The sequence below is a fragment of the Salvelinus alpinus genome, chromosome 18 (genome assembly GCF_045679555.1).
Source record: "Salvelinus alpinus chromosome 18, SLU_Salpinus.1, whole genome shotgun sequence".
Taxonomy (NCBI): Eukaryota; Metazoa; Chordata; class Actinopteri; order Salmoniformes; family Salmonidae; genus Salvelinus; species Salvelinus alpinus.
In genome coordinates, this window is record NC_092103.1 from 2,385,428 (window position 1) to 2,395,412 (window position 9,985).

General features: G+C 42.8%; 1 protein-coding gene across 6 annotated transcripts; it reads right to left on the reverse strand.

Annotated features, from left to right (window-relative positions):
- Positions 1–5,282: 5,282 nt before the first annotated feature.
- On the reverse strand, positions 5,283–9,200 carry LOC139543503 (putative nuclease HARBI1). 6 transcript variants are annotated; one of them, XM_071349633.1, is made up of 11 exons: positions 8,639–9,200; positions 8,265–8,335; positions 8,001–8,177; positions 7,849–7,910; positions 7,680–7,766; positions 7,551–7,592; positions 7,311–7,484; positions 7,196–7,231; positions 6,358–7,097; positions 6,150–6,261; positions 5,283–6,055 (listed from the first exon to the last, which is right to left on the reverse strand). In XM_071349633.1, exons 1-8 carry the CDS (start codon positions 8,794–8,796, stop codon positions 7,196–7,198), a joined length of 807 nt encoding a protein of 268 aa, XP_071205734.1. In that variant the 5' UTR covers positions 8,797–9,200; the 3' UTR covers positions 5,283–6,055; positions 6,150–6,261; positions 6,358–7,097. The 6 variants fall into 6 exon arrangements, with proteins under 6 accessions (XP_071205734.1, XP_071205733.1, XP_071205732.1 ...); XM_071349632.1 differs by having other exon boundaries at positions 7,196–7,484; XM_071349631.1 differs by having other exon boundaries at positions 6,543–7,484.
- Between the last annotated feature and the right edge of the window lie 785 nt (positions 9,201–9,985).

Genomic DNA, 9,985 nt, shown 5'->3' on the forward strand with positions numbered 1-9,985 from the left:
TTTGTGGAAATTAATATTTGTGCCATTCTTAAAACTTTTGGCTATGACTGTACTTACGTTTTGCCCTGCGTGCTCTTGTTCAAATCATTTTGATGCACTATGAGAGGTAGGCACGCTTTTTCTGTCGTCTTCAGAAAAGTTTGATTCTTTTAAGCACAAAGTCATACACACAGTGTTTTGTTCATCTATAATGTTGTATATTTAGAGGTTACTCATAAGTGGATGGTATTGTTAATAGCTAGCATTTCAATGACCATAATAAATATATATGGAGACAACTGACAGCCTTGTTTTACTCCTTTTAGAAGCTCAATACTTTCTGAGAAGTAACCATTATTTACTATTTTACATCTGGGGTTGCTGTACATAACTTTAATCCCCCCACAGTGTAACTGTACTTTTTAGGATGATATTAACATTCTGAATTCAACATGTGGTTAATAGCTAGCTAAGGTATTAGCAGGCTATTGTATGTGTGAACGATGGCTAGCTCCACGAATGATCCCAGTCCCTTGTGTTGTGCATCTGTTGTAGAAAGAGGCGACGATTCGCAGAACCCTATGTGCTCTACAAATGTTTTATTTTCTTTTGGATGCAGGTATGTGGTTTATCTATGTAAAATATATGTTATGTGTTGATGCATAATAAGAAGAGGCTGTACTCATTTTTGTATTCTAATATCATTTTGATGCACTATGAGAGAAAGAGGTGACGATGTGCAGAACATATGTGCTCTACAAATGTTTTATTTTATTTTGGATGCAGATGCAGGACGCAGAGAGTGAATTCTGCTTAATTAAAACAACCTGATCTCCAAAGTCCACGTTTATAGTCTCAATCAACCACACACAACGCAGAGTTACAGCGGTGCAGTACAGCACCGCTTACATGTATGTACATGTATTAAGTCATATGAAATAATGTCATTAGCTAAGTTGACACACCCACATAAGTATACCTGGATGCACATGTATCAACTTTAAAACATGTTTTTTCTTTGTTTGGGCTAATGGCTATGGCTAATGGCTTCTACATTTTTTCATTAAAACAAAACCGATATTCATTAAATATGAATACCGAACTTGTTTTTGCGTGGAATCCGCAACACGGTTAGCTTTTAACAGCTAGGACCGCTATTTCTTGTCCCAGACAGGTTAACAGACAGGTTGAAGCCTGCTTGACAGAGACTCTAAGCTGCTAGCCATCAAGCTAACGAAGTTGGTACCAGATGAGTTTTGCAATGGAGCCCTCTTTGTCTGGAGAAATAAATGAACGGTTCCAGCGCTGTAGGAGCTGTATCTACTACGCTTTGTTTCGGGGGAAAACGTATCACTCGGCGTTCCAATGCGGCAATTGTACTTTCCGAGGATTATAGGCTTGAGGTGACTTCCTTGATCACGCAGGTCGCCAGCCTACGTAAGAAGCGCCGGTGTTGCCCGGAGCTCACCAATCGGATAGCGGAGTCGAACGAGCACAGCAAGAAGAGCAAGGCAATCATCGATGGTCACATGTCACGAGCCTTGGAAGCCGAAGACAGCAGCCTCCCGCAAAGCAGTCTACACTCCCAACGAGAGGCCCGGAGCGGATACAAACAACAAATAGTTTCACTATCCTGGAGCCTGATCTTCCTGCACCTTCGTCGCTGGGGGTGCCTGTGTCTGCGGCCACAGTGTGGTGGAATATTCTATTCTAGTGAGAGAGACTTTGTCATTTCTTCAAACAATCATCTTTATTCAATATTGATTAATTATTGCAATAATGAAGCCGTCGACAAAGCCGAGAGCCTACCCTTTACAGACAATGCACAATTTAAATAGCTAATACCCAGAATGCTTGGTTCCACCCCTCCCATATAGATTGGGGGGCACCATAAGCCACCATGAACTTTGTGTTCATCTTCTGGTCATCTGCCTCTGGTGCTGTTTCCCAGATGCCAGGATAATTAGGAATACTGGGGCCTTTGTTCTGTTCCCCCAGGCTATCTCTATCTCGGTGACACCCACCACATCTGATCTATGGAATGCCAGCTGTAGTTTTTTTTTATCACCAAGCCATCACTTAATCAGCTGCCAGCCCAAGCTCCATAAAGACTCCTCTCAGTTAACTCAGAAAGGAGGGAGAGAGTCCTAAGAACCTTACTCTGTTAAATAAAACAACAATTTGGTGCATAAATATAACATAATCTTGTAATCCTGCTACAACAGCAGTGCCTACTACTACAATTCCGAAGTCGACGTCGGCAACCTTCCGCCCTTGCTCTGGATCGAGCGGGGATTCTCCATCTGTCGGAGGCCTGCACCAGGCGCCGGGAGCAAGTTATCCTGCCTCTCGCCCATTCCTGTGAAGCGTGGGAGTGGGCGGATTTCCTCGTCCTTCTCACCAGCCGTGATTTTGGGCAGCTCCATGGTAAGAATGCCTTGGCAGCAGCTAATGGGGATCCAAAATAAATACAAATAATACAAATACCTGAGCACATGGTAATTGTCTGCAAACGCCTCCCAATTTGGGATAATTATCATAACAATTGGTGCTCGGCCCCTCTTTCCCATCAAACATTACTTTGTTCTTTGAGCAGCGTAGTTGCGTGAGTAATTTTTTACAGCAAAAAATATATATAGGCTATGAACCCAGCGTGAACCAGCAGGAATTCACCATTAGTTGAAGCGTTGCCTCGCCTGAGTACCAAATGGGCAGCAGAATGGGCCAATTGTCTAATGCTTGGATTCAATCTCAATGCGGGTTATAGACATTGCTGAAATTTGAGCTACATATGCAACATCTACCGTGAATGGGACCTCTGTGAACACGCAAACATTGCATTTAAAAGCTGCGATACCTATAACCCGCTTTAAGATTAAATCCTGGGCTAAATCCCCAAATGGCACTTTTGACCAGAGCCCTATGAGCCCTGGTCAAATGTAGTGCACTATATAGGGAATAGGGTGCCATTTAGGACGCATCTCCAGTCTCCTACTCTTCTTCCATGAACCCAGCATCAGAAAAATGTCCATCCTGGATGGACAATAACGTTTTATTCTGTTCTTCTATTCTATCAGTCACACTATTGTCGTGTCTTTGGCATCATTTAAACGAAGACTGTTATTTAATCAAATCAATTCTCTGTAATTATTATTACGTGATTATTCTAATCATGTAAATAACTAGGAAGTTGGGGCACCAAGGAAAATATTCAGATTAAAGTTGTAATTTTCCTAATATAACTTTCAGATATTTTAATATCTGATCTATTAGTCTTCTAATTAATGAATTATTCTTTACCTCACGTTAGTCTCAGTCCAATTGACGTAAATTGTTGGTTATCTGCACCAACCCAGTCTTCACTATGAATCATTCATACATCAATTGTCTCAATCATTTATTCATTCATTTATTCATTTATTCATTTTTTCATTCCAAGATGGCTTAGCAGTTCAGACGTCATTTCTGTCCTCGTATTGTCGTGTCCTGTATATATATATATATTTACACCTTTCTTCGCATATCTTTTATATATTTTATTATCCAAGAACTCAACTACAAAAGCTTTCCTGCAAAAGCTTTCCTGCAACCCGCCTCACCAATTACAAAAAAAAGTATTATTTACCTCAAATCTGAAAATCCACAGTGGAAGCTAGCCAGGGGCTAATCAGAAGCTAGCCAGAAAGCTAACCAGAAGCTAGCCGAAAGCTAGCCAGAAGCTAATCTGAAGCTGCCCAGAAGTTAGCCGGTTTGCTGGCTAGCGTTGGTGTTTCAGCTGCCCACATTTTGTGGTCATCAGCTATTCCTTTAGCTCGATAATCTACCGGCACTTTTGTGCAACGCGACTCGGACCGGAGCATACCGGGCCTTTTTTTTCTCTCAGTTTCCCCGGATTTCAGCCGCAGGCTCTGGACATTTGCACCTTGATTTCGCAGCTAGCTAGCTGCAAACCGTGTGACTATTGGCTTACGTCGATCCCGGAGCAAACTTAAATCATTCCGGAGCTAGCCAGCTGAGGAGTTCCATCAGCCATTCCTGGGCTACAGTCACCTATCCGGACCCGTTTGTTTTTAATATTTTTTTTTTTTTTAAATCAATTAAAAAATATATATATTTTATTTATTAAAAAAAAAAAAAAATTGCTGCAGAAACGGAGCCCCACCGGGCCTTCACGACTGACTGCCGACGTTATCTGCCCGAGGGAGTTATCCAACTGGCACCTCCGTCGCGACGTTACCTGAACGCTCATCTGGGGCCCGCTAATCGTTAGCTGTCTTATCGGCTGCTATCTGAATAAGTATATCAGACAATTTTTTTTCTTGGGTCACTATATCTATTTTGCCAATTGGATTGATCCCCTCTACCACACGGAACCCCACTAATCTACCGACGGAAACGCACGAGGTGTCTAAAAATAGACCTCCATCCTATGCTATCTTGCTACCGATAGCCATCTACCCGGCCAGCTGTCTGGATCGCCGTGACCCCAACCAACCTCTACTCACTGGACCCTTATTGATCACTCGATTAAGCATGCCTCTCCTTAATGTAAATATGCCTTGTCCATTGCTGTTCAGGGGCCTGTTGCACAAAACTAGGATAAGGGATTAAGCCAGGATATCTTGGTGATCCTGGCTCAATTGATCCGTAATCCGGTTGCACTAAAGATGGATAGGGGGCAGGAGGATATGTTATGGTATAAATTACCATGGAGATTTATTCTGTGGAGCTAGCCTGCTCCAGACCAGGCTAAATTCCAGGATCTATTTAATCTCATCCCTAATGTCAGTCAGCAGTCACCACAAATGGAAACCAATAGTTATTTCACTGCTCACTATACATTGTTATCACATATAACTAGACCCACTGTTATTATTTAAACGTTTGTGATCATTAATTTCAATGATTTTGGATAAAAAATGATTTTTAGATGATGTTGCTATCATTAGATAATTTACAGTTTCCCATAGACTATAAGGCTATATATAAAATGATAGAATATTAGGGCCACAGAGGGGAAAAAAACACAAGTCATAATATTGTAACCAGTTGTTTTAAAGGAGGACAGTTGTTAAAATGACAGATGTGGGGCATTTCGTGAAATTGTACTTCAGTATGGTTTCATAAACAAAGACATGCTGATGTGCCAGAATATTAAGTATCACATTGTCATAAGTATCAAAACTGTAAAAACAATATGTAGCTTTTCTGCAGAAAGAACCAGCCTCATAAATTTATGACTTTATCCTTTTTCTTCAGTGTGGCCCTAGTACTCTGTCATATAAACAAATACACATTCCATATGAATATAAAAACACAATGTGTAACATTATGTTCCTTTATTGAATAAGGACAAAACAAAGCAGGTAAACCATCAGCTCCTTTCGAAACTGAAGTCACAGTGACTCTACAAGATGGAAAGCACAGAATCCAAGCATATTATACAAAATGATACATACACATTCAAAGGTCTGTATATAACACACCCTGCATGTCTGCACACTAAAATAAATGCAGGACAAATCCATACACATCAACTGAACAGACAAATGAATGGATGCAGTAGCCTCCCTGCAGCCTTGTATTACACACAGTATACCGCACAAACATCATAAGAGGCCAAATTCGTCAAAAAACGAACCCAAAAAAACCCAAATTCCTCTGCCACCGCAGGACATATTTAACCAAAATTGAAAGCACACATACTAACTAAAATAATTCAACACATATTGGTCCCTCAGCAGCCGACCACTGTCGTCATCAGGGAAGATTGCCGGATTGTCCCAGTCCATGGCTGGTGGCACTCTGGGGGCCCTCTCCTTCCTCAGGCAGGCCACATTGTGGAGGACAGCACAAGCCACAGTAATATCACATGCCCTAACAGGGCTGACCCTTAATTTGTGAAGGCAGTGAAAGCGTGCCTTCAGGAGGCCAAAGGTCATTTCAACTCTGGCCCTGGTCCTGGCATGGGCATGGTTGTAGGCCTGCTGTGCTGCCTGGGGGTCTGTGAAAGGTGTCAGGAGAAAAGGCTGGCAGCCATACCCCCTGTCTCCCAGCAACACACCAGAGAATTCACCTGTCAACACAAAATCTCATCATTACTACCTCATAAACACAGTGATATTCTTGACACAGCCATGATGGTTATAAATAGGGGTTGTGTGGCTTACCTTGTGATAGGCACTGATAGATTTCAGAGGCCCGAAAGATTCTGGAGTCATGGACTGAGCCAGGCCATTTTGCCACAACATTGCTGATCACACAGTCAGCATTGCAGACCATCTGAAATCATAAGATGAGGAATATTACACCAATCAATGCACATCACTGGCAATGCAGAGTGTTCGTCAATGGACAATATCAAAAAGTTATGTTCACCTGAACATTAATGCTGTGAAAGGATTTCCTATTCACAAAATCGGCCTCATGGGCACCTGAGGGGGCTTTTATCCTTATGTGTGTGCAGTCCACTGCACCAATGACATTGGGGAAACCTGTCACACAAAGTAATGAGTATCCTACTATGTGTTAACAGTTGTCCTGTAATTTGTAGATCCTCTTACCTGCAATCCTATAGAACTCCTCTTTGATGTCACAGAGTCTTCTGTGGCCAGGGAAGGAGATGAAGACATCTGCTAATGCTTTGATAGCCAGACACACACTCCTTATTGTGCGGCAAATTGTGGCCTTGTTCAGCTGTTCTGCATCCCCCACTGAGTACAGGAAGGCTCCACTAGCAAAAAAGCGCAAGGCCACACAAACCATTTGCTCCACACTCAGTGCATGGCTCCGTGCAGTGCGGTGCTTAATCCTGGGACCCAGTAGTCTGCATAGATACCTGATGCCATCTGCAGAAAACCTGTATCTTTCATATAGATGGTCATCAGGGAAGGCCAGTGGGTCCAACCGGTCCCTGAAGACCCTTTCTCGCCTGAAGGCTCTCCTCAGCACAAGTGCTTCTTCATCCACCACATCTCGCACGAATGGGCATGCCATTGTCAGAGCAGAAAGGAACACACAATTTTGGGCCTTCATATAGGCTAGTGGCCACACCTGGTGCTGGGGGGGTGGGCAAAAGAGGGCGATGCCTTATAACGATGACTTGGTTGTACTGATTGCTGGGAAAATAAAAAAAACCTTAGAAAGATGCCACCGTCCTGTGTGCTCACAATAAGAGCTCATATGTCATGGCTCACTTGACTTTACGAGAATATACCTAATTTTTATTTTGAGCTGTGTCATCTTCTTGGAGCTGGGGGAGGAAAGAAAAATAATGATTAATACATTTGTGTTACAGTTAGCATACAGTGTACATTGAAGGCATATCTCACCTCCCTCTCAAGTTTTTTTATTTCAAGGTCCAGTTTCCTAATTGTCCTCTTTTTTATTTCGGACTCCAGTGCAAGATTTTCCATCTTTTTCTTCTTGTACTGAATGTCTATGTCTGCCAGTTCTATTTGGCGCCGGAGGTGGTTGCCATACAACTTTCTGATAGCTTGTGAGCTCTGTGAACACAATACAATTAGCGCAGCTAATTTGGCAGGATGTGGTGTCCTTTTATTAATACGCACTATGTTGCCAGGCTGGTTTTCCCACTGTATAGCATCTGGGTCCTGTAAAAGAAATTAGATTTTTTGATTTTGATGAGGACTCCTCACCATTGTAGAGTAAATAGTACTTTCACAGTCTTAACATGATACCTCATGCCTTCTGGAATCCAGAGAGATGGTCTCCTCCTCATCATCGTCTCCATCATGTGCTGTTGCTGCTGCACTGGGGCCTTCACCCTATCACATTTAATCGGATTCATATTGAAGCTAGTAGACAAGACATGCCAGGCCTACAGTATGCCTTTGATGGAGTACTCACTGGATCAGCATCGTCTGGTGCTTGTGCTGGTGGCTCTAACAGGAACACAGTGCTGCCAGACACTGCAAGGCAATAGGTAAACCAAAGTCAGACAGTCCAAATTGATTCAATATGAATGTGGTTGTATCCCATGTAGAGATGGAAGGACATACCTTGAATGAAGCGGGTGGCATCTTGGGAGGAACCTATGCTCGTCTCTTTCCCCCCAGGGATCCCCTCTAAGACGGGCCTGCCTTTATTTAGCTCCAAGGCCATGTCCTCTGCTGGGGTAAGGTCAGCCTTTGGTGACCCACCACCCGTGCCTTGTCTGTGGGTATTCTTTTTCACTGCTAAAACAGTACAGACAATGTGTGAGCAGGCACCTTCTGGGTACAATATATGCTTGTGCTTTGTTAAATATTAGTCAGGGACCATACCATTCTGCAGAATGTTCTTGTATTTGATTTTGACCTGCTGCCATGTCCGTTTTGGCCCGTTCATGTTTAATCTACACACACACACACACACACACACACACACACACACACATTTAATGGAGTCACACTGCAAAAAATTACTTGGTATTTTTGTCTTGTTTTCAGTAAAAATATCAAAAAATTTATCATAGCTTTATACAGTGTGATGGAGTTACTTTACACAATTTCACTCATATCTGCAGTGCATTTCAATTAAAAATTTAACCGTTTCATAATTACAGTACAACTGCATTTTTGGAGATGTGAATTAAATATTTGAATTGTAATTGTGATGTTTCAGCGGAGCGGTGAGTGTGTAATTGTGCACTACTTACGCATTCAGGCGGTCTGCAATACTTTGCCACGCTTTTTCTCTTTGCTTTATCACTGTGGCGGTGTTGCCTTTCTTCTTAATTATATCTTTTACCTCCTCGTATGCCTCCATGAGGATTTGTGCTTCCGACGGGGAAAAGTACGTGGCTCTAGTTGCCATGGTAAATCAGTTAATCTGTGATCTGTGGCGGGGTCTATTTGAGTGAGCCGTGAGCGCGCACCTATCCAGGATTGGTTTCACCTGGCTTAATGAATCCGTGTCTGCTCATCCTGGCTTGGTCTTTGTGCAACCAATTAAGCCTGGACGCACATGTTTTGGCTTCATTGAGCTCAGCTGAGTCATTTATCCCGGATGTCTTAATTCTACTTTTGTGCAACAGGCCCCAGGTTAGTGTTTATTGGCTTATTTCACTGTAGAGCCTCTAGCCCTGCTCACTATACCATATCCAACCTTTCAGTTCCACCACCCACATATGCGATGACATCACCTGGTTTCAATGATGTTTCTAGAGACAATATCTCTCTCATCATCACTCAATACCTAGGTTTACCTCCACTGTATTCACATCCTACCATACCTTTTGTCTGTACATTATTCCTTGAAGCTATTTTATCGCCCCCAGAAACGTCCTTTTACTCTCTGTTCTAGACGTTCTAGACGACCAATTCTCATAGCTTTTAGCCATACCCTTATCCTACTCCTCCTCTGTTCCTCTGGTGATGTAGAGGTGAATCCAGGCCCTGCAGTACCTAGCTCCACTCCTATTCCCCAGGCGCTCTCTTTTGATGACTTCTGTAACCGTAATAGCCTTGGTTTCATGCATGTTAACATTAGAAGCCTCCTCCCTAAGTTTGTTTTGTTCACTGCTTTAGCACACTCTGCCAACCCGGATGTTTTAGCCGTGTCTGAATCCTGGCTTAGAAAGACCACCAAAAATTCTGACATTTTCATCCCCAACTACAAGATTTTCAGACAAGATAGAACGGCCAAAGGGGGCGGTGTTGCAATCTACTGCAAAGATTGCCTGCAGAGTTCTGTTTTACTATCCAGGTCTGTTCCCAAACAATTTGAACTTCTACTTTTAAAAATCCACCTCTCTAAAAACAAGTCTCTCACCGTTGCCGCCTGCTATAGACCACCCTCTGCCCCCAGCTGTGCTCTGGACACCATATGTGAACTGATTGCCCCCCATCTATCTTCAGAGCTCGTGCTGCTAGGCGACCTAAATTTGAACATGCTTAACACCCCAGCCATCCTACAATCTAAGCTTGATGCCCTCAATCTCACACAAATTATCAATGAACCTACCAGGTACCACCCCAATTCCGTAAACACGGGTACCCTCATA

Excerpts from the sequence above, each read along its gene's own strand:
- LOC139543503 (XM_071349629.1), bottom strand. The coding sequence starts at position 7,014 with ATGAAGGCCCAAAATTGTGTGTTCCTTTCTGCTCTGACAATGGCATGC. Across the intron at positions 6,474-6,542 it reads GGAGTTCTATAGGATTGCAG|GTTTCCCCAATGTCATTGGT; the intron begins GTAAGAGGATCT and ends TTTGTGTGACAG. Across the intron at positions 6,262-6,357 it reads TTCACAGCATTAATGTTCAG|ATGGTCTGCAATGCTGACTG; the intron begins GTGAACATAACT and ends TTATGATTTCAG.